A 21984-nucleotide genomic window follows, 5' to 3' on the forward strand; every position below is an offset into this window, starting at 1 on the left:
GGTTTAAGAAACAGTTTGAAGAAGAGGAGAGGCGATTTGGGATGGAAAAATCGAACAAAGGTGCGTACTGAAATGTTTAATGGTAGATACTATATATATACATGTATTTTCTGATGGTGAACATAACATTTATAATTGTATGGGTTTTTAGGATCTGCGAATGTCCAAACCGAACGAGAAAAACTGAACAAATTACACAAAGTGAACCGAACCAGCCTGTACCAAACTCCAGGAAAGGTAATGTGGACAAATCTTGAGTACCATGTTCCACAATATTGTCTTCTAAGAGAACTATATTGGTAAATTATTAGTTAATTGTATTTTGAGTATATATAGGAAACAGAGAAGAGTCAAGGAATGATGGAAAGAGAGAGGGCTCTTGCTTATGCATACACTTACCAGGTTGGTCATCTCTCTTTTTCCTAATAACTTTTACTCTCTCAAAATAGTCTCCTAGTTTTTGATAAAATTTAATTAGAGAATATGTTCATACGCGACATCTGAAATTTATGTACTAGTTATATCTTTAACATATTTACTTATACGATTCCGTTTTTCAAATTGAAGCGACAAATGCAACACACAAATGATGGCGAGGCAAGTAGATTTTCTTCCAATGGGCCTGATAGAACTCAATTGGCTCGGAACTGGCTTGACCATTGGATGTCTTCCCGACCATACACAGGCCGTCAAACCGTACCCGGTTCTAGTCCCGGTCCTGGTCACTACAATCCTCCTCCATATCCACCTTTCCCCACAGCCGCAGCAACCACGGCTGGTACCACCACACCCGATGATGTATCGGAGAAAACGGTGGAAATGGACGTGACCACTCCTACTAGCCTCAAGGACAGGATAATCGGTCTTATTGACCGACAGAATATAGACTTAGGAACATATAGACAAGCCCATAAGCAACGTAAAAGCCCAACCCGTATACCAAGCTATATGGCTCCAACTGCATCTGCAAAGGCTAAAGTTCGTGACCAAGGCACTACCGTCAAGCTTCAAAGTACTTCTTTTATGCCAAACTGGAACTCGTCGACCAAACACGGTTCGATTAATGGGTCGGGTTGTGGTTCTTCAAGTTCTTGTGGAGAAGTAACAACCGGTTATCCCGGTCTCAGGAGTCCTAACTCCAAAACGGACATCCGACGTAAGCCCGTTAGTCCTAGTCAAAGTCCTACCGGATACGGAAAGAGAGGCTGGAGGCATGATCATTAGAAGAAGTATCTGAATCTTTTTTCTTTTTGGTTTCTTGGAATAAAAACTTAACGTATATGTGGTTGCTTATCTAAATATATGTCTTATTCGATATAATTGTATATGACTTGAATAAACGAACATATTTTCTCTAGTTGGTCAGAGCAATATGTTATGAATGAATTACTCTCTCTTTAAAATACTGTTTAATTCTATTTACCAAAAGTAATCATTGTACAAACGTCTCAGAGCGATGAATGATGACTCAATTTGATTTAAATACTTCAATTTAAATTTATTTAGATTTAGGTGAATTTCACTAAATGTTTAATCTATATTTTCTAAAAATAACAATTATATTACATTTAGTGGCTATATTTATTTGATATCTAAATATAGTAAATATGATTTTTGTTTGCTTTATATATAAGATACATTAAACTGATAGAAATTAATGTAGTTAATAATCTAGTAGATCAATGGTCAGTTTTTCAATGTAGATAACTTATCACGATCAAATATGAATAAATGGCTAGAAACTTAAATTAGTTTTATTATTATTTAATTGATTTTGGTTAAAATTCATATATTTAACTATCTAAGTACTTCTGAATTGATTAATAATGATAAAAGCATTATTATCATATTTTAGAAAATTTGTCAAAAATATAAATTTATATCGATGAAATTATCGGTTCTGTTAAACTTGATGTATGTCATATATTTTAGGATTTTTTTTTGAGAAAATGAATGTGATGTAACATATAAACAAATCACTTCTTAAATAAAATGTTTATGATTTTTTTTAATGTTTTTTAGCTGTGAAAATATTGTTATATTTGTAAAATATAATATTTAGTTTACTTTTATTAGTGTTAATGATGATATATGAGAAGTTATCAGAAATATAAATATAAATAAATAAAATTAGAAGTCATATCATTTTTTTCTTTACGAGAATAAATGTAGTGATAACATATAAGCAAATTACCTTTTTAATAATGTTTTGGAGTTTTTTTTATCGAATCATAATTAAAACAGATTACATGAATTGATAACTTTTGACACCTGTAATGGATAACAGAAGTGATACCATTATAAGGATAGATTCAGCATTACATTACTATTTTCTCCTTATGGGTTACTCATAGGATGCGGAGGACGACCAGGCGGTGTACGAAAACGATGCCCACTACCAGGGTCATTGGGACCGGGTTTTGGATAGTCCATCAGTGTCTCAATACTCTCCTCAATCTGTTTTATATACATCTTTTTGCCATCAACATAGCTTGATTTATTTAAATGAAGTCAATAGTTAGGGTTAATTAGGTACCTTCTCCTTGGAATATTGATCAGTATGAGTAACTCCATGGTCCTCCTCAGACCCTAAGAAATAAGTATGCAAGATGTAAGAAATGTATATGTATTTTGTGTTAATACAAGGCATATATCAGTAATATATCGATTGAAATGGAACAAATTATTAGGAAATTTGGGTGTGAAATCTGTAATTCAAGTGCCCATCTTAAAGATTGTTATAAAATGCTTATCCCTATACATTTATAAACTCTTGTTGAAAATTAAGTAACAATCTGTACGAATTTCTAATATAGCTTATAAAATTACAACTATTTATCTTTAAACGTAGTGGTAATTATTGATATATGAATTCTACTTATCTGGAAAAAATAATCATGTATTAATTAGTGGATCATTAATTTTAAATATTTATAAAATTTAGGTGTCTTATGATTTAAAAATGCTTTACAATCAAGTGTTCTTAAATATTCCATCCGTTTTCGAATAAATGTCATTTTGAACGAATTTAAAAACAATAATTGAACAATCATATTTTAAAATTAATAATTTTACAAAAAATGTTCTATATAAATTTCCAAATAAATACAATTAACATACTTTTACTTAATGTGATATAATCAGAAATAAAATCCAATTAATGTGGTTTTGTGATTACCTGAAGAACACAATTGTAATAGGAGCAAAAACGAGATGAAAATCACCGATTTCATCCTTACGAATGTATAAGCTTTTGTGATCAGATAAAACTGGGGCTTTGTTTAATAACGCCTAATCAATTGGAAGTAAAACAAAAAAAAAACTAAATTGTTTATTTGTTGGTGATTTTGGAGGAAGTTATGTATCTTTTATAAAGAGGACACGTCCAATTTATACTCCTAATCCTCATTGATATGAAATCAGTCACAATCAATTTTGAGATCTCCCCATTTATATCTATAAATCAAACAAAAATCAAATCAAATCTTTTGGCTAAGCTGTTATATAAAGACAATTGACATTTTTTTAAAAAATTATAAGATTTCTAAAAATATTGAATCATAAGAGCATTTTCGATGTATGCTTATAGGGGTGATTGGTAAAGACTATAGCTTTATGTTTTTTGCTGTAATATTCTGTAAATTTATTTGCTGTAGTTTTGGTTGATGTAGCTCTGTAAAACACTTTATTTTTTGTTTTAGAAATAAAGCTTTCTACACTTATTTGATCAAAAAAAAAACAAAGCTTTCTACAGCCATATTTCAGTTTTGTAGAGATTTTTTTTTTGGGAGATTTTTTAGGAAAGTAAAACTTGATTAGTTGACATATATGTCTCTGAACCAAATTTTGGCTTTCTAAAACATATACAGTCACAACCAATCATCACCTATATAAGTTTTTCTAATGTATGACTATATAATAGAGTCTTTTTATTTTAGAGGAAAATATAGAAAAATGTTAATTTTTGTTTCTATATTTAGATGTGAAAATAGCATATCTTTTATATTTTCCATTATAAATAGAATAACTCTATCATAAAGTCATAAATTGGAACAAATTCACTTTTATAATAGAGATTTTCTGATTTAGAAAAAAATATAGAGATAAAAATAGAAGTAGATCGGAGATGATCTAAAAGAAACAATAAAAAATATTTGTCACTGTTGTTAATAAAAAAACGAAAATATTTGTTACAAAATAATATTTGTTGTTTCAACTGACTAGGTTTTTTCTTGGTCTAATCAACTGACTAGGTACTATCGAAGTTGCTCTTGAAATTTTTAGCTTAGAATTTATGTGCTGTTAACTTTTTACAAAACTGTATTTTTCTAGTCATGTTTCATTTATGATGTTTATAGGTTAATTTTCTTGTAGAATAAATAGATAGTAAAATTTCTTTGTGATAGTCGGCCATTATGATTGATAATCTTCACTTTGGAGTTCATCACCTTCTTTTTCTGGCACTTGGAATGTACATTATTTCAAGAGGTAGTTTATTGCAGTAACACTCTCACTCTAATGAACAATTATCCATCTGTGTTTCTCCAGATTTTTATGTAACTATTACGTTTTATATCTTATAGTCTACTTTAACCTGGACATCCGGGTCGTCCGATCGGGTCCGGCTCTTTCGGATCAGGATCTTTCGAGTCTAGAAGTTTATGATCTGATAGGATAATTTCAAATTATCGGTTCCAGATTGGTTCAGATTGTACTGGGTTCGGGTCGGATCTTAGATAATTGGACCCATTCGGATAATTAAAATTTATCGGTTTGGTTCTGGATCGGGTTCGGATTCGACCTAAAAATTACATAAAAATACAAACAAATATCTGAAAATTTTATATATCCAAAAATATTCAAAATTTGTATTTTTATTATATTAAACTATGCGAGATACAATAATAATTGGTTGTCTCCTATTGGTTGATATCTTATCATTAGACAAATAACCCTACTTCGATTTCCTTCTGATACATTTTATTTAATTTATATTATTAATTCGGGTACCCATCGGGTTTCGGGTGGTCGGATCCAAAACCCGTGGATCCTCTACAACAAGATCCGATAAAGTAATTTGATCGGATCGGTTTCTATCCGTAACGGATTTTTTCGGATCGGTTTCGGGTCGGATCTTTGAATCTGGGTAAAATATCCAGACCTAGTCTACTCGATAAAAAAAAAAGATCTCATAGTCTGCCAACAATGCAACTTAATTTTTTTTTTTGAATAGATAGATAATCATAGTCACGTTTGATTTCAACCAATGATCCGATAGCCCCACACTATTCAAACCAGGGCTGGGCAAAAAGACCGAACCCGAAGAACCGAACCGAAACCGATCCAAAAAAGTAGTATCAAACCCGAACCGAAATTGATAAAAATTCCGAATGGGTTCAAATTTTTGGTATTTAAAGAACCGAACCCAAACCTGATCCGAACCGAAATATTTCGGGTACTCGAATGTATCTGAAATAGATTAATATGCCTCTATATATTAACTAATTTTAGATTTAATGTATATTAAAAGGCATCCAAAAAATATATGATACTTTTAAATTGTCCAAAATACTTGAAAAATATATACAAATAGTCAAAAATACATGCCTAAATAGTTAAAGTATACTCAAAACACCAATAATATTTAAATTATATATTGACTCTCATTCCAAATATTCAAATTATACCAATTTATATGTTAAGTTTTGGTATTTTAACATATGTTACAAATTTATATGTAACATTTATTTTGTTAATAGATTTTGTGAAGTTTAAAGTATATAATGAATTTTAAAATTTTAAAAATAATTTAAATAGATTATCCGAATCCGAAAGGATCTGAACCGAACCCGAACCAAAATTTAGAAATATCCGAATGAGACTGAAATATTTGACCCCGAAAACCCGAATAGACCCAAACCGAACCCGAATGGATACCCGAACGCCCACCCCTAATTCAAACCCCATTGAGTGGATCTAAAGCTTTATTCAATTCAATTAAGGTTGTATATATTGAATTTGTCTTTCTAATTTTTAGTGAACAATCTTTGTTTCAGTGTTCGACTGTAATGAACGGCACATTAAACTAGTGAAAAAGCATTAAACATGTGGAAAGAGTGAGATCAATTTCTAGTACATAGTGAACAAAGAAGTTCACAAACTTAAAACACACTATTTGTAAAATTATAACATTCAATTGGTAAAGGCAAAATAGAGAGTTACGTACACTATTAAAAAAAAATCAACATCACTAAACCATACATGCAAAATCTTGAGCAAATCATTACCTTTCTTCATTTAGACTGTTTCTTTCTCTATTTCTCAATGATTCGGCGAAAATCAATTAACCAAAAAAAAAGTGGAAAATGATCAGAGGGTAAGAGGATCAACTTCAGAGTTTCTATCCTTCATTGGACTCCACTCTTCTCCCTCTGCAAACAAAACATAAAGAGCTCCTTAGTAGTTCATTACCACAAAAATGAACACTACAACATGTATAATAAGACTGTAAGAGCAAAGGAACGCACTTGGCTTTTCGGAGATGACCATAAGCCGCCGTTGTAATATGGAAGCTACGAAGAGGAAGATTGAGCACATACCAAACATGATCGTGATTGGAAATGCATCAACCTGCACAACCACAAGATTAAAAACAAAACAAAGATTATGTTAAAAGGATGATGACTGGACTTATTCTTACGTTGTACAAGACGATGCAGACAAATATGTTGAGCGGAACACGGAAGAAATTCATTATGGTGCTTCTTGCTTCTTCAGGGATATACTGTGATCTCATCTTCATGATCGATGGCCAAAAGATTCCAACACAAGCCTCGAAAACACAGAAACCAAGTAGTTGAATGGAGCAAGTCAAAGACAAGCCTTCCTCTTTCACCTTTGATGGCGTCACCAAGACCTGACCAAACATGTTGTTATTATAGGGTCAATATGCATATAAAAGATTGTATAAACCTAAGAGTTTAACAGCGTAGCTTCACATACACTTGTTGTGATGGGAAGCAGAAGAGAAGCAGCGGAGACTAGAAAGACAATTTGCATGTAGTTTTCGACTCTGAGAGATGAACGAGCCATGAGACGAGCGGCAAGAGAGCTTCCCAACATGGAGGCCAACATGAAGGTCGCAAATACGAAGCCATGTGGAATTTCTTCGTCGTTTGGGCTCAGAGCTGGTGTCCACAGGAAAACAAATGTGTACATCGAGGCTTCAAAAAGAGATTGAATAGCCCCTAGCAATGCAATCTTCTCATCTGAGAAATCATCCATAGATTTGCGTTAGTGACAATGCGGATACAAAGCTTACAGTTCTAATGCGAGAATGTACGAATGAGTTATTAAGAAGCCTTTAAATCAACGCTAACTTTGAACCTGCCTGAAGCTATGGCTATGGCAGCAACTTTGAACTGAGTCAGCAGATCTTTACTGTCCGATGGATCTCCATAATTCTCCGACCATGTTGACAAAATGATGGCCATTCCAATCGCAAGAATGCATGCGGCGGCGTCAAAGGGAGCTACAGGGCCAAATGAGAAAGTATCGACAAGAAGGTTTCCAAACAACCCGGAGAGAATAGCGACCAGACCATTTCCAAGGAAAACCGCCTTAGAGAATGTCAGTGACAGCCACTGTTGGTCAAAGTTCCTCTGTGCATAGTTGTTCAGGAAAGCAAAAATTTCACATCAGATATGGCTAAAAGCCTAAAACTAAGATAAGCTTTACTCTCTTGATCGTTACCCTTGTGTAAACATTACAAATGAGTTTTGATACATAGAACAATTTGAAGTTCAGAAATGATTGTTTCGAGATACTATGGAATCTACAGGCAGTCATCAAGAATTGACTGCGTTAACTGTCCCACTCATCACGCTAATCGAGGAGCATACATTGTTTGTTGGAGTTAGACTATGTTTCTATCAAACAATTAACAAGCATCTAAGAGAATTTCCGCAGTAATCAAACTATGCTTGAGAAAAAAGGAAAAAATAAAAAATAAAACTTAAGGGGCAGACCTTGTTGTGCTCAGCAATGAGCCAAGACTCAAAGGCTGAAAACAAGAGAGAAGTAGCAATACCACCCAAGATACGACCAACCATCAAAACTCTGTACTGTGGAGAGTGCTTGGTGATGCAGCTCAATATGTAAACTATGCAGTAAGTAACACATGCCCTCTTTCGACCCCTGAATCCAAACAGAGATATTATTTTTCTGTTAAAACTCAGTTTCTCCCCTGATAACACGCACTTTAAGTTAAAAAAAAAGAAAGAAAAGGAAAGGCTCACTGTTTGTCAGCGAGGGATCCAACAATGGTACCAAACAACATGGAGGAGCCAAAACCAGCAATGAAAAGCTGACCAATATCTCCTTTCCCGAAACCATAAGTGCTGTAAAGGTAATACACATAAGGTCCCTGAAGCCAATCCCCAGCTGTAACAAACATAATCAAAGTGTGTATCAGCATGAATGAATTGAAGAATGATTATTTTGCTTTTTCATAACAGTAGTATCAAAATCACAAATAAAACGACAAAACTTGTTAAGTAAGCAGGTGATGATGATCACTCGCCTTATAATTCCATCAACCTCATCTAAAATCTCTGATCTACGACACCTATCACTAAACCTAGTGCTTAAAACGAGATTAATCTACTAACAATTCGTACCAGATTTAGCAATGATCGACTAACACGAAATCGTAAACATAAACCGCATCGGGATTCGATCTAGTACAAAAGAAGTCTAGAAATCGCGAAAACTACTTTAGATCGGATCCGTATCAGGAAAATCGCAATCGAAATTGCAGGTGCGGATGAATCAACAGAGCTGATTCTTCCGATATAGAACCTTCACAATTAGAAAAGGAAACGATGAAGTAATGGAAGTGGTGGTACCCATCATGATAGAGAAGACGACGAGGTAATTGTTCTTGAAGGAATTGAAGGAAGAAGAAGTGTTGATCCGATCCTTGTTTGTCTTGCTCAGCTCCAACGCCGCCACTACGGCAGCCATCACTCCGAACACCAGGTAGTAGAAAACCTCCATCCTTGCTTTCGCTTCTCCTCTCACTCTCTGAGTTGGAGACAAACTAGAAGAAGGAGAAGCAAATGTGAAGGAGTGGAGAAGGCGTGTGCTATTGTACCAAACCAATTAACTGTACAACGCGGTTATGATACACGTCAGCGCGAACCGGTGATTAGAATATTTATGCCATAACATTTCAAGATCATTATCGTATAATCAAATGTTTATAACAAGTGTAGTATTTTATTACTAAAATTTTCACTAGTCGAATAGATTGATAACTAATAACTAATACAGATTAATAATAAAAATGAAGTTACAAAAAAAAAAAATTGGTGAAGCATGAATATTTTCACAATTTGTTTTATGTCCAAAAAATGTATAGTGTTACTTGATTTTAGCTACAGCCTCTCAGATTGAGAGATTCTAAATTGTATGTCTGTAAACCGGTTCAAACCAAAGAACTAGAACTCCATCTTTTGGTTTTATACATTGAAACTAAGCAATCAAAGAGGCTCTTGCCATTGCCAAAGCACCTTCATAGCTCCGGTTTGCACCAATAAAACCACTCATGTGCACAAACACGCATCCCGGAATTGAACTTTCCTCTGAGAGCTTCTCCCTTTCTAGGCCCCTCCATGAAATTGGCAAAGCTTTACGGCTCTCAAACTTGTCTGGTGAAACCGAAACCGCCTGGATTCTCCAGTTTTCGCTTCTATCATCCTGCACACAATCCACATACAACACATTCATTGGCTTTAAGAGTAATAAAGGTTACGAAGAAATAGTTAAAGATCATTGCATAAACACCTGGTACAAAACATATTTTATTTGAGGATCAATCTTCATCTCTTCCTCGAGCTCGAATATATGGAGTTTCCACTACAAAATGCACGAAAACTCTTAACAACTTTCCAAAACTAATCCCAAAATGTTATCAATTGTGTAATCCGTCTAGCAAAGTCTAACCAGGCCTATATTATCAATTGTGTAACCCGTCTGGCAAAGTCTAACCAGGCCTATATTATCAATTGTGTAACCCGTCTGGCAAAGTTTAACCAGGCCTATATTATCAATTGTGTAACCCGTCTAGCAAAGTCTAACCAGACCTATATGAGATATATGTAAAAGAGCTAGTTTTAACATACTGGGCATTGTCTACGGAGCTTCACGATCTCTCCACTGGAGTCTATATTATGACGTTCTGCCAGACACTCCATAACAATTGACCGAGCTGGCAACCATGATTTCGCATGAAAACGAACACACTAATCAAAAAGTAGAGCACACGATAAGTATAGAGGTAAGTATTGGCTGTATTCTCAATTCATTCTCAAAAAAAGGCAGGAAATCAAACAGATTCTGACACTAATCAGTTATGAAACAAGGACAATATTGGCTACTAGCAATATTTCCTTAGTGTCTATGTCTTCCAAAAAGGATCAGAGCCAAATGATTTATATGGAATTGGATGAGATATAGAAGGGTAAAAGAAACCTCTAAGAACTCAGAGCCAGCAAGTTCCATTGCTCGATGAAAGGCTTCATCTTCTTTGCCACTAGACTGATCAGGCTCAGTCCAGTCTAAGTTCAACCTTCCAATCCTACGCGCCAGGCTTGTGTTGTTTACATATCTTGGAGACTGTTCAGTATCATACTGATGGATTCCGTTGTCAATAGCATCCACCGCCTGCAATTTTATTCAACAACAGACGAGTCACCTCAAAATAAACAAATGAAAAAACAACACTATATATATGAAAAGTTCAACAACTGCTCCACGATCTCTAACATCAAAAGTACATTATCCTTTCTCTGTTATGCCAATCAGACAACAGATTCAGTAACATGTGCCCATCAGACACTAAAACTTTCAAAGACACAGCGCCAAAACTTAAGCTCGTTCTTTGCTGTGAATATGATTAATTTACTAATTACCTCAATGAAGTTTTTGTACACAGCTAGAAACAAACGCTGCACATCAGGATGGTTCCGATCAAGCCCAAGCTCCTTAGCAATTATCTCCAAGCCATAGTGCTATAAAGGGCATAATCATCATCATCATCAGCACAAATGCTCTCTACAAGGCCCACCAAAAATCTCAAGAATGCATCTTCTCTTCTTACCTTATAGATAAGCCCAGCACTACTGAGTTTAGTATTAAACCCATGTCCAAACACTTCGGTGAAGCCTTTCTGGTGATGGTCATAACGTTCACTCTCTGGATCATACACACCTCCAACATCAAGAGCCGCATCAAGCTTCTCCAATACCTTGTAGACACATCACTCACCAATCAAGACTTATCCCTTATTCTCAGACCCATTTCTCGAAAAACCCCAAATTGAATCCAAAGGTAGAAACTTTGCATAGAGAAACGCTCAATCGAACCTGATGATCTCTGGTACGGACGATCTGGGCACCGGAGAACCTGGTGGAGAGGCGAAGCATGAAGCAAGCTAAGGTTTCGTCGCAGTGGAAAGTTCCATTATGCGTCCCGACACGTTTCGTCGAGAAACTCGCTCGGAAGTTTCCAGAACGTTTCGGAAAGAGAGCATGGTTCCAGATTCTGGTGCGGAACAGAGCTCTCGACCCAAGCATGGCTGGAAAGAGGAGGATAAATGGTCAACGACTAAAACCCTTGACGTCGTCGTGGGTTTATGCTCGACTCAAACGTCGTCGTTTTATTGGCCTTAGCTTTGTAAAAAGAAAACGCGGTCGTTTTAGTTTCCTTTCACTTTTCCCCACGATTTGTGCAAGAAACTTCTTTTTGAAAAATTTAATAGGATTTGCATGGAAATATTGATCCGAGATTTCGATCGATAAAAAATAAGTTGTTAACATCATAATAGACTGATGGCTAACTACGTTTTTGGAACATATTCCATACATTATAATGGACTTATGGAGACATTGACGTGTAGAAATAAAAAGCATAAATATTTATTAGAAATATTAAATAACTTCAGTAAAAAAAACATTAAATAACTTTGTAAATAATAGTCAGTCAGAAAAAAAAAAAAAAATTTTGTAAATATTAGACCAATGAGGTTTGTCTATATCATTGTTAATAGTCTTATAATAATGTTTTCCTCATACAAACTTTACCGCGCCAATATAACAAATGCGTCCACCAACATTAACTCCAAACTAGAACTTGACCCGCACGTCCGTGCGGGTATATATTTCAAAAACATATTGCTATTTATTTTTTATGTCAATATCAAAACTGGATAAAAAATTTAAATCTGAAAAATCCAACCGATTACCATCCGAAAGAGTAATACCAAACCCAAACCAAAATTGATTAAATATCCAAATTATTCAAAATTTTAATATTTAGACAACCGAAACCATAACCAATTCGAACCGAAGTATTTTAGATATCAAAATGTATGCAGAAAAGATTTACATACTTATATATATATATATTAATTATTTTTAGTTTTAATATAAAAACATCCAGAATATATATGATACTTTCAGTTTGGTTTAAATACTTGAAAATATATAAAAATAGTCAAATATAAATATCTAGCATAGTAGAAGTACACTCAAAACACAAAAATATTTAAAATAATTGTTGATTATTGATCTAAAATTTAAACCAAATTTGAAGAACCGAACCGATCACGATCCGAAAGAGTAATACCAAACCCGAAACAAAATTGATTAAATATCTAAATTATTTAAAATTTTGACATTTAGACAACCGAAACCATAACCAATTCGAACAAAAGTATTTTGGATATCAAAATGTATCCGAAAAAAATTACATACTTATATATATTAATTATTTTTAGTTTTAATGTATATAAAACATCCATAATAAATACTCCCTCCGTTTCATATTATTTGTCGTTCTAAGTCTTTGCACACAGATTAAGAAAATATTTAATTTTACATATTTCCAAAATAAAAATACTATTACCAATACACATCAACCAATATAAAAATAGAATAGAGAATATTTTCAATAAATTTTGCATTGAAAACCGAAAACGACACTTATTTTGAAACAAAAATTTTGCTCTAGAACGACATATAATTTGAAACAGAGGGAGTATGATACTTTTTAGGTTGGTTTAAATACTTGAAAATATATAAAAAATAGTCAAATATAAATGTCTAACATAGTGGAAGTACACTCAAAACACCAAAATATTTAAAATAATTATTGATTTTTGATCTAAAATTTAAACCAAACAATTTATATGTTATTATTTTGATTTCAAATATGTATATAAAATTTAAATTTTATTTTTATGATTATTTTAGACAAAAGAATGTTTTTAGGTTATTAGATTAGTCCATTTTGTATATTTTAAAACTGATATTTTTATCCATGTTTCAAAATTTTAATTTTTTGCATTAGTTTTCTATGAATTATTATTAATTTTATGATTTTTGTTTTGAAAATTGAACTCTTGAAATTTTTATATTTGACCAAACTAAATAAGTTAATAATACTGTTTAAAAAATTGTTTTATATAATATACTATTTATATTTCAGTTTGTGTTTTTATTTTCACCAAAAAAATTATAAATAAAAAGAATTGTAAATATTGTGACAAAACTGTAATAAAAAGAAATATAGAAAGAAGGTTGTTTAATTTATTGTAAAAACAATGGCTAAATGTTTAAATAAAAAAAAGTATTAAATATGTTATTCATGTTTCTAAACAATTCTCATTTGTTATTAATTTATTGAAAATACAATGGCCAAATATGTAAATAAAAGAAAATACACATCTCTACTATCCATGTTTCCAAACAATCCAATTGTGTACTTCAACTTTAATAATATAGATACATATGACTGCAACGAAAACATAGAATATAGTTTCATAAAATTATTGGATAAGGGTGCATGTCTTGGTTACGTCTGAGTAACGCAACTCATGCAAGTGGATAGAAAGCTAGTCTGGCCAAGCCACACATTCCTTCGGGTGCATCAACGTCTCTCTTGATTCTCATGTAACCATTCTCTCCCCAGGATTCTCCCCATGAGTTCTTCAGCAACCAGTATTTAGTCCCTTCTTCACTTATCCCGTAACCAACAATCGCAACCGCATGACTCATCTCCGTCCCGCATTCACCTTCAAACACCCCACCTGAATAGTACTTAAACGCAGCCCCTGACCCATCTATCACCGTGGAAACAGGCTGTTGAGACACCGCTTTTAGCAATGCTTCCTCGTCATTACTTGGAACGGTTTCGTATCCGCTGATTGTAGCAGCAGATGACTGGGAGTTTGAACCACATGTCTGTTGTGCTCCCTGGTAGGGATAGTTATCTTCTGTGGTGATTCCTTGGTTGTTGATTATGTACTCGAAAGCTTTCGACATTATCCCTCCGCCGCATCCTCTGTTGTAGTCTGTGCTGCAATCCACAAGTTGCTGCTCTGAAAGAGATATGAGCTCGCCTTTAGCAATCTTCGTTATGCCTTCCACAGCCGCCACGGCCGAGAAAGCCCAACAACTTCCTGTGAAATTTCCATGATTCGTTTTATATATACACTTTTGAAATGTAGAGAAGAAAGAAAAAAACGACCGTGCCATGTATCCTAGTGGTTTATATATCATCTGTTAGTATTTGGAATTAAAATTAACTAAGGTTCTCATAGGCGTTTTTAAAGTGTAAATTATTTTTATATAGAAATTAAATTAATGAAAACGAATGTTTAACTTTAGTTTTTGTTTATATTTATAAACCGGTTTGATTTTTATGATTCGCTTTCTGTATCTTTGAAATGTAAAGAACAAAAATGCTAATTATGGACCGCGCCATGTAGCCTACTAGTTCTTTTTTTTAATGAAATGCATGTTGTTAAAAGAATAATAAAGAGTATGATGATGATTAGTTACCACATCCGCCTTGGTGCTTAATGGATGTAACAGCCCCCTCCTCTCTCCAATCCATGCTTTCACCGGTTTCACTGACATCTTCATATCTATACGACATCGTTTTGTCCGAATTTATACTGGTCATACCTTCGGGTACCACTAGCCCCATGTACCTCGCCCGAAACTCCTCGTCGGTGAGATCAGAGAACTGGTTGACATCCAACTTGTACGTTATGTTTGTATTCATGTTGAAGTTCTTGACGAACTCCAAGTTCTTCTTAAAGATCTCAAACCTATTTGTTTTTTCAGATTCATCGGAGTAAACACGATGGAAACGAGACATCCATTGCTCATGTTTATCCTTGGCAGCAGAAGCTTCAAAGAGCCCCCCACGAGAAGTGGCTCCTGAAGTTCTGGAACTCAGAATAATTGCTAGGATCAAGAAAGTGATCGAAGCCATTCTTGTAAAGAGATTGTATGAAATGTGTTTTTTTATTGTAAAAAGTTGTGGGTTTGTATGACTTGGTTGCCAAGAAAAGTGTATTAGAAGGTGGTGTTATATAGAGACTATGAACCGCGTGGTGGCATGTTTTCTTGAATTTTCTAACGCAAGTTTTTCTAACGCAAGTTTCGCTAGCTTATCGTTGGTATTAGTTTCTACACGCTACGAAGTCAAGTAAATGCCCAACAATTTCAAATGTGTTAGCGCAATCTGCAAACGTGTTCTTGGGGTTGGGCCATAATTTCCAATGGGTTAGCGCATATCATTCGGATTGTTCGGTCCAATTATTTATCCGACGGTGAGCGTATATGAATCGAACCTCATAATATCGAGGCTTGGTAAAGTGTATAGTCTGATTAAGCTGATTTTTTTAAAAATCCTAAACATTGTTATACAGAACTTTGGGAAGTGATAGCGAATCTGACATATAGTCAGTAATGTCTTTGTTGTAGTAAATAGCCCAAAAACAGTACATAACTATATATTGTAAAAGTGTAGCATTGTTGTAGGTCGTCGTCCTATATGGTCGAGTCGTTGCATATGAACCCTTTTAAGTCATTTTAAAAGCCATGTTCAGTTATTAATCATCTTAGGAGGACTTACATATTCCACATGTTGTGGTAAGTACCAACTAATTATACGTATGAGTTTATTTTGTTCTTCTCTTCAACGTCTGGTCAAGGAGCATAGCTCCAAAAAGGTTTTAAATTCAATGTAAATCAACCAAAATTCTGTTTTGACACTAAAGTAATATAAAGCTATAATATAGGGTGGTGCTGGTTCCACAAACTTGGAAATCGCGATGAAATTTTCAGTCTGTTTTTTCTCCTACTTTTCCGAAACCGTGTTATAAAACTCCGATGAAAATTAATAGTCAGCGGGACGCATAACAGGTTCGAAGTGCATGTTCAATTATTTAAGTTTGGGCTAATCTTGTTTACAGCTCAATTTTAACTCATTAAGTAGTTGTAGGTCTTGTGTCGATGTCCATTTGTATGAACTCAACCAAAACCTAAACCACAGTCACATGTGAATACAAGAATAGTCTTCCAATATTATTAAGATAAATCAATCTTAGAAAAATGTCATAAAATGTAATTATGTAAAAGGTGTTATCTTGGATAATACCTTATTTTTTTATTTTGTTACCAAAACATAAAAACAAAACTTAAGGGGATTAGTGGTAGTTAATTTTATGTAGAGTTTGTTGATGTTAAAGTTGAGAGTCCATTAACTTTAAGAGTTGAAAAATTGATAAATTTGTAAAGAGTTTCAAAGAGTTACATAGTAAAATTTATGAAAATATTAAAAATTAATATATTCTAGAATCAGTTAAAACCATCTACATTTCTAACTACTAATATCTTTTGGAATACAGAAAGTAGTTTCCATTCCTTCTCATGATGACAATTTAATCATTTACCAAAGAGTAAAGATGATTTCTCAAAATTTATACATTGATGATTATCTTCTAAACACAATTTGTAAAAAAGAAAAACTAATCAAGTTAAAATTCTGTGGATAGTTAAATATTTGAAAATAGTAAGTAAAAATATTAATCGGTGTGAAGAAACAGTTGATTTAGTTTTTCAGTTTGCTGAATCATAAAAAATTTTTAACAACTGCTTCAAATATTCTAAATCATAAGGAATTTTAACAACTGCTTCAAATATTCAAATCATAAGGAATTTTAACAACTACATCGAGTATAGAGCATCTAATCTATTAATTTAGGGATTATCTACTATTCGAAGTTCTCATTTAAATTTTGGACTCTTTCATAGTTGTTGCTAGAATATATCATGCCTCCTATACAATACAAACCTACCAACTTAAATTAAACCAAATTTTAACCAAATAGATTAGTTAAACCTAACCAATAACACTTTTATAATATTTGTGGTTAATCTCTTTAATATAATTAGATCATATAAAACTGAATCACTCTTAAATCAACGAGTTCCATATCATTCCAGACATAAGAGAAAAAATATCCGACTCATTTACAACGTAAACATACAAAGACCGTGTATGCTTATGCTCATTGATCTTCCAAAAACCAAATAATTGTGGCATAAACCAACATAGACTCATGTTCGTATCACTAACTTTATTTCCATATATTTACTCTCTACCTACATCATATCACAACATACACAGTTATGCAAGAACATGATTTTTTTTTTGTTCAAACAACCAAATAATGGTGGCATATGGTCAGTAGATTTTTTAAATATGTTTTTTATATATTACATTTTACGAGACTATGTGTATAAATTTTTTTTTTGAAAAAGGGCATAACTATGTGTATTAGTTAAAAGGTAAAAGGTGTGATAAGGCAAATTACTATACTAAAAATGAAAGAAGATTAAATACAAACTAATAACAAGTACAACACAAATTATAATACTATTAAATTCTATATATATTTAATAAAATATTATATATATGTCTAATATGTATATATATATATATAAATGTTACACAAAATATATATAATATTATATACACATATTATATATATCATATATTATTAATTGAAATTTGACAAATCAATTCCCGCCCTTTAGGGCGGGTCCTAATCTAGTATACACTTAATATAAGGAGTGTGTTTTTGTCGAGAATGGTGATAGTAGTTAGCTTTCCAGTGTGTGTATAGCATAAAAGTTGTATTTTATCTAAACCGTTGATTTATAACACCTCCAATACCAAGGAAACAAAATCAGAACCGAACAACAACAACCCATCCAGTTCTTTCTATACAATCCGGAAATTAAATATAAAAAAAGTTTAACAAAAAACACATTGTTTCTTTTGCTTGTTTGGTTTTTGATTTTGTTATGTTTCCTCTTGAAAACAAAATGCTCAATACAAAGGTCCTTTGTTTCCAGTTCATGTTTGTTTTGTCTTGAAACGACAGAGTGTGATTAGGTTTGAATTTGCAAAAGTTAGAAGTCACCTAGTAGGTCTCGAGCTCGAGCTTCGAACAGTCACACCGTGCAAGAACTTTGCATATCCCAAGTAACTCAGCTTTCCATCAGAACTCCGGATCCAATCCTTGAGCAGAGGATGCGCATTTGGTCCCAAACTCATCTCCTGCATATGCGTAACCCCAAGATTCATGAAAATGATCGTGGTGTTACGGATCCCAAAAATATATTGAAGTCTCTACATACCTCAGCGAGTTCTTGGACTGAAATGGCTCTGCTTCCTTCACGTTCGAAGTCGTCAAACGCTATAGCTGCGATCTGTTCCCATTCTTCAAGAGCCTCTAGTTGATAAACGCTAACCGCAGCCGCACAAAACTCTTCAAAATCAAGTTTCCTATGTGCTAAGGGTTGCATCTAAGAAAGAAAAAGAAGAGTATTACAGAGACTACTAGACAATGCTGAGACTCAAAAAGATCCATGTGCTAGTGCTAGTGCGTGCGTACCAAGTTTAAAATGTCAGGAAGCCTAGATTCGATCATAGCATCCGTAGCATATCTTGTCAATGCCTGCATATTACCCACAAGAGTTTGAAACTAAGCACAGTTTGAATTACCAACTGAAATCATCACACAACTGACCGTAGTGAAATTGCGAAGATACAAGGCTCCATCTTCTGGTTCAAGGAGCATGAACTGTGCTTTAAGGAACACGAGTTCTTCTTCTGGTATAGCTTTGGATAGAGACTGTGGTACAAAGTGACATCAAAATAAAATATTTTACACAAAGCAACGAATGGATCATCCTGACCACATATATATGTCAGACAAGTTACCTTAAGTGCTGCTCTTCTGAAAGGCGAAGCACGAATATAAGACCTCACCAATTTGTATATCGAAAAATCAAGAAGCAAACCAGGGTTTTCATCTCGAAGCCATGGATGAGCTGCAAAATATATATATATATATATATATATATATATTTTTTAAATCATTACTACTCATGTTTTTTTATCTCTCTCTGGTAATCAAAAGAATTTTTACCTAAAGCTTGAGCAGCGGTCATTCTTTTCCTATGGTCTTTGTTAAGAAGCCTTTTGACGAAATCTTTAGCAATAGGAGATATAGAAGGCCACGGCAAGTCTTCGAAATTAGGGTTCGCTCTAAGCACACAGCGGAAAATAGCAGACTCGGTTCGTCCGTAAAAAGGTCTGCTCCCACAGAGCAATATGTAAGATATGACACCTATGCTCCATATATCTGCTTCAGTGCTGTAATTTCTGTGGAGTACTTCAGGTGCAACATAGTATGCACTTCCCACCACATCGTTCAGACGCTGATCTGATTAACAAGATCAAACACACACACCATATCTGTCAATTACAACTCTACAAGCGCTAGCAGAGAGATTAAACGAGTCATTACCGAATCTGGCGAAATCAGATAATCCAAAGTCTATGACCTTGAGTACTGCATCCTCATTTTTGCTGGTAAAGAGAAAATTCTGGATACAAAAAAAACGTATAAGGGTTTGTTTGATAAACAAGCAACAGAGACTTGCGGTGGAAGTAGAAGGTCCCCTACCTCTGGCTTCAGGTCACGGTGCACCACACCTTGAAGATGGAAAAAAGCAGTAGCAGATAAAATCTCAACAAGGATACGCTTAGCTTCTGCTTCTGGATATCGACCACCTCTGCAGTAAAAAGATTGAAAGATTATACATCCATATGCAATACACAGCTTAGCTAATTAACCTTGATTAGGGCAAGATACAAAATGGATTAGTTTTTGTTTACCTCGCCAAAATTCTATCCAATAGCTCTCCACCTTCACATAACCTATCAACCATAATTACATAAATCATTTTCAAAAACCATTGGTACTAGGAAACTGTATGAAACTTGAATTCACAAAAGCAGTCATCATCAGAGAAAATATAAACTTTGTCCTATATAATATAACCCAAAAAATCATTTAAAACCTGAACACAATGAAACACATTTTATAAAAGCATAACAAGAGACATACTTACTCCATAACAACAAAGACATTGTCGGAATCCTCAAACACATCGTAGAACTTAACCATATGTCTATGCCCAGACAGAGCTTTCAGCAGCTTCACCTCTCGACGAACATCTTCTATGGATAGAGCTGATGTCATCTGAAACACAACAAAACCTCACTTTATCATCCCATATACATTTTAAAAAGAAAAAAAGAAAATACATATATTTTGATCATGACATGTTCCAAAGTCACGATTTCAGACAAAAGAGACAAACCTTGGCTTTAGCAATGATCTTGACAGCTACGGTTTGTCCTTTGATCTTGCCTTTCTTGGCTTTAGCCCAACAAGTATGACCGAAATGCCCTCGGCCAACCTCTTTCCCCAGCTCGTACTTCCCTTCAAAGTTCTTCGAGAATCCGAAGTTCTTATCCAACCTCCCTCCGCTTCCGCCTCCGCCTCTTCCGTGATCATCGACTTCCTCACTCTCCTCGGGGATCGGACCGTCTCGAGGCTGCGGAGCCGCGCTTCTTCTCCGTCTCAGAGCCGCCATGATCGGTTTCGCGGGGGAAGGAGGCGGGAACGGCCATTTGAACTTCCTTCCCGGAGTTCTTGCCGGAGAAGGAGCTACTCCCGCCGGCAGCGGGCTTTGAAAGGGGCTGATGGTGTAAGGGTTGACTTCGGAAGAGGAGGAAGCCGCCGGAGAATTGGGAATTGAAGTCCGGTGGTTGTTTTCAGTATGATTTGGAAGCTGGGGGGCTCCGGCGGGGATATCGCCGTCGTTATCTTCGACGGTGGAAACGTTCCGGCTGTAACAGTGACCCATCGTTGCCGGAACGTCGAAGTCAAAGTAAGACGATCGTTTAAAAGGTCAAAGCATCGGACGGTGAGGAGACGAAGTTGAATAGTAAGCTTTTAGAGGAGATCAACAGAACAAAAGAAAAAACAAGGCGATGATTGAAAATTAATTAAATCGGGAAATAAAATAAAATAAAAATATAGAGTTGGAGATTTTAAACTTAAAAAATAAAAAAATAACGGAAGAGACGGCGTTGAATGCCGGTGGTTTGCTAAAACGACAGCGGTGGAAACGTGACTCCTACGACAGCCATGTTACGTGTGACAACAATAATGATTTAATTTCTATGTTTCCTTGCTAAATTTTCTGCTTTAATTAAGTACGAAAGGACAACACAAAATAAGCGTTACAGTGGTGTTAAACAGACATTGATATTATCGAAATCAGAGTATTGAATGACACTTATAAGGAAAAGATGTTTAAATACAAAATCACAAATGTGTTTGACAACTTTTAATTAAAAGTTTATTTGCTACAGTAACATAAAATTTTGGAGGGATTAAACAAATGTGTACTAGATCATGACCCGCTCGACCGAGCGGGAGTCAATTTTTTTTATCTTTGTTTTTACTAAATGTTATACATGATCGCAATGTGTATTAATATAAAATTTTGATAAATAACAATGTGTACTAATGTATTTAAATAAGCAATGTGTTTAATTACTAAATTTGATTTTAAAAATTTATGATAACGTAAAGTAGATTTTTCTATATTACTTAAAATATATAGTGCTATATATTTTGTATTTTCAACATTTATCATACAAAACTTACATTGGGGTATTATTTATATGAAAATATGTGTA

At 34.2% G+C, this 21984-nt stretch overlaps 6 protein-coding genes across 6 annotated transcripts; 1 reads left to right on the top strand and 5 right to left on the bottom strand.

Moving 5' to 3' along the window:
* On the top strand, positions 1-1357 carry LOC130495192 (protein IQ-DOMAIN 21-like; the record flags this gene model as incomplete). Its single annotated transcript, XM_056986489.1, is given in 4 exon segments — positions 1-60; positions 152-237; positions 337-402; positions 568-1357. Coding segments are annotated over 4 exon segments (869 nt in total), but the record flags the coding sequence as incomplete, so codon positions are not given.
* A 980-nt stretch (positions 1358-2337) lies between these two features.
* On the bottom strand, positions 2338-3233 carry LOC108858828 (uncharacterized). Its single transcript, XM_018632696.2, has 3 exons — positions 3179-3233; positions 2537-2589; positions 2338-2457 (listed from the first exon to the last, which is right to left on the bottom strand). The coding sequence occupies exons 1-3, from the start codon at positions 3231-3233 to the stop codon at positions 2338-2340; spliced, it is 228 nt and encodes a 75-aa protein (XP_018488198.2).
* A 2853-nt stretch (positions 3234-6086) lies between these two features.
* On the bottom strand, positions 6087-9120 carry LOC108856454 (uncharacterized). Its single transcript, XM_018630256.2, has 8 exons — positions 8907-9120; positions 8298-8442; positions 8028-8196; positions 7391-7661; positions 7003-7268; positions 6701-6916; positions 6528-6630; positions 6087-6431 (listed from the first exon to the last, which is right to left on the bottom strand). Exons 1-8 carry the CDS (start codon positions 9055-9057, stop codon positions 6370-6372), a joined length of 1383 nt encoding a protein of 460 aa, XP_018485758.1. The 5' UTR covers positions 9058-9120; the 3' UTR covers positions 6087-6369.
* Positions 9121-9372: 252 nt separating this feature from the next.
* On the bottom strand, positions 9373-11684 carry LOC108859674 (uncharacterized). The gene is made up of 7 exons (XM_018633582.2): positions 11427-11684; positions 11162-11308; positions 10974-11072; positions 10534-10725; positions 10185-10304; positions 9847-9918; positions 9373-9759 (listed from the first exon to the last, which is right to left on the bottom strand). Exons 1-7 carry the CDS (start codon positions 11634-11636, stop codon positions 9535-9537), a joined length of 1065 nt encoding a protein of 354 aa, XP_018489084.1. The 5' UTR covers positions 11637-11684; the 3' UTR covers positions 9373-9534.
* A 2048-nt stretch (positions 11685-13732) lies between these two features.
* Positions 13733-15399, bottom strand: LOC108859794 (zingipain-2). Its single transcript, XM_018633705.2, has 2 exons — positions 14904-15399; positions 13733-14521 (listed from the first exon to the last, which is right to left on the bottom strand). Exons 1-2 carry the CDS (start codon positions 15340-15342, stop codon positions 13935-13937), a joined length of 1026 nt encoding a protein of 341 aa, XP_018489207.1. The 5' UTR covers positions 15343-15399; the 3' UTR covers positions 13733-13934.
* Positions 15400-18090: 2691 nt separating this feature from the next.
* LOC108857553 (CDPK-related kinase 6) lies at positions 18091-21467 on the bottom strand. Its single transcript, XM_057011247.1, has 11 exons — positions 20595-21467; positions 20343-20473; positions 20107-20148; positions 19895-20003; positions 19736-19814; positions 19355-19651; positions 19147-19256; positions 18953-19057; positions 18818-18880; positions 18561-18728; positions 18091-18480 (listed from the first exon to the last, which is right to left on the bottom strand). Exons 1-11 carry the CDS (start codon positions 21141-21143, stop codon positions 18340-18342), a joined length of 1794 nt encoding a protein of 597 aa, XP_056867227.1. The 5' UTR covers positions 21144-21467; the 3' UTR covers positions 18091-18339.
* Between the last annotated feature and the right edge of the window lie 517 nt (positions 21468-21984).

The sequence above is a fragment of the Raphanus sativus genome, chromosome 5 (genome assembly GCF_000801105.2).
Source record: "Raphanus sativus cultivar WK10039 chromosome 5, ASM80110v3, whole genome shotgun sequence".
Classification (NCBI taxonomy): domain Eukaryota; kingdom Viridiplantae; phylum Streptophyta; class Magnoliopsida; order Brassicales; family Brassicaceae; genus Raphanus; species Raphanus sativus.

Bases quoted from the DNA above. Each gene is read 5' to 3' on its own strand.
- LOC108859674 (XM_018633582.2), bottom strand. From the start codon at position 11,636: ATGCTTGGGTCGAGAGCTCTGTTCCGCACCAGAATCTGGAACCATGCT. The intron at 9,919-10,184 runs GTATGTTAAAAC...TGCATTTTGTAG, and splicing joins AGCTCCGTAGACAATGCCCA to TGGAAACTCCATATATTCGA. The intron at 9,760-9,846 runs GTGTTTATGCAA...GATTGTGTGCAG, and splicing joins TAAAATATGTTTTGTACCAG to GATGATAGAAGCGAAAACTG.
- LOC108857553 (XM_057011247.1), bottom strand. From the start codon at position 21,143: ATGGGTCACTGTTACAGCCGGAACGTTTCCACCGTCGAAGATAACGAC. The intron at 20,149-20,342 runs GTAAGTATGTCT...TATGGTTGATAG, and splicing joins AATGTCTTTGTTGTTATGGA to GTTATGTGAAGGTGGAGAGC. The intron at 19,257-19,354 runs GTAAAAATTCTT...TATATTTTGCAG, and splicing joins GACCGCTGCTCAAGCTTTAG to CTCATCCATGGCTTCGAGAT.
- LOC108856454 (XM_018630256.2), bottom strand. From the start codon at position 9,057: ATGGAGGTTTTCTACTACCTGGTGTTCGGAGTGATGGCTGCCGTAGTG. The intron at 7,269-7,390 runs GCAGGTTCAAAG...ATGATTTCTCAG, and splicing joins TGCCATAGCCATAGCTTCAG to ATGAGAAGATTGCATTGCTA. The intron at 6,432-6,527 runs GTGCGTTCCTTT...TTTTGTTTGCAG, and splicing joins GGTCATCTCCGAAAAGCCAA to AGGGAGAAGAGTGGAGTCCA.
- LOC108859794 (XM_018633705.2), bottom strand. From the start codon at position 15,342: ATGGCTTCGATCACTTTCTTGATCCTAGCAATTATTCTGAGTTCCAGA. The intron at 14,522-14,903 runs GTAACTAATCAT...GAAATTTCACAG, and splicing joins TAAGCACCAAGGCGGATGTG to GAAGTTGTTGGGCTTTCTCG.
- LOC108858828 (XM_018632696.2), bottom strand. From the start codon at position 3,233: ATGAAATCGGTGATTTTCATCTCGTTTTTGCTCCTATTACAATTGTGT. The intron at 2,590-3,178 runs GTAATCACAAAA...CTTATTTCTTAG, and splicing joins ATTACAATTGTGTTCTTCAG to GGTCTGAGGAGGACCATGGA. The intron at 2,458-2,536 runs GTACCTAATTAA...TATATAAAACAG, and splicing joins ATCAATATTCCAAGGAGAAG to ATTGAGGAGAGTATTGAGAC.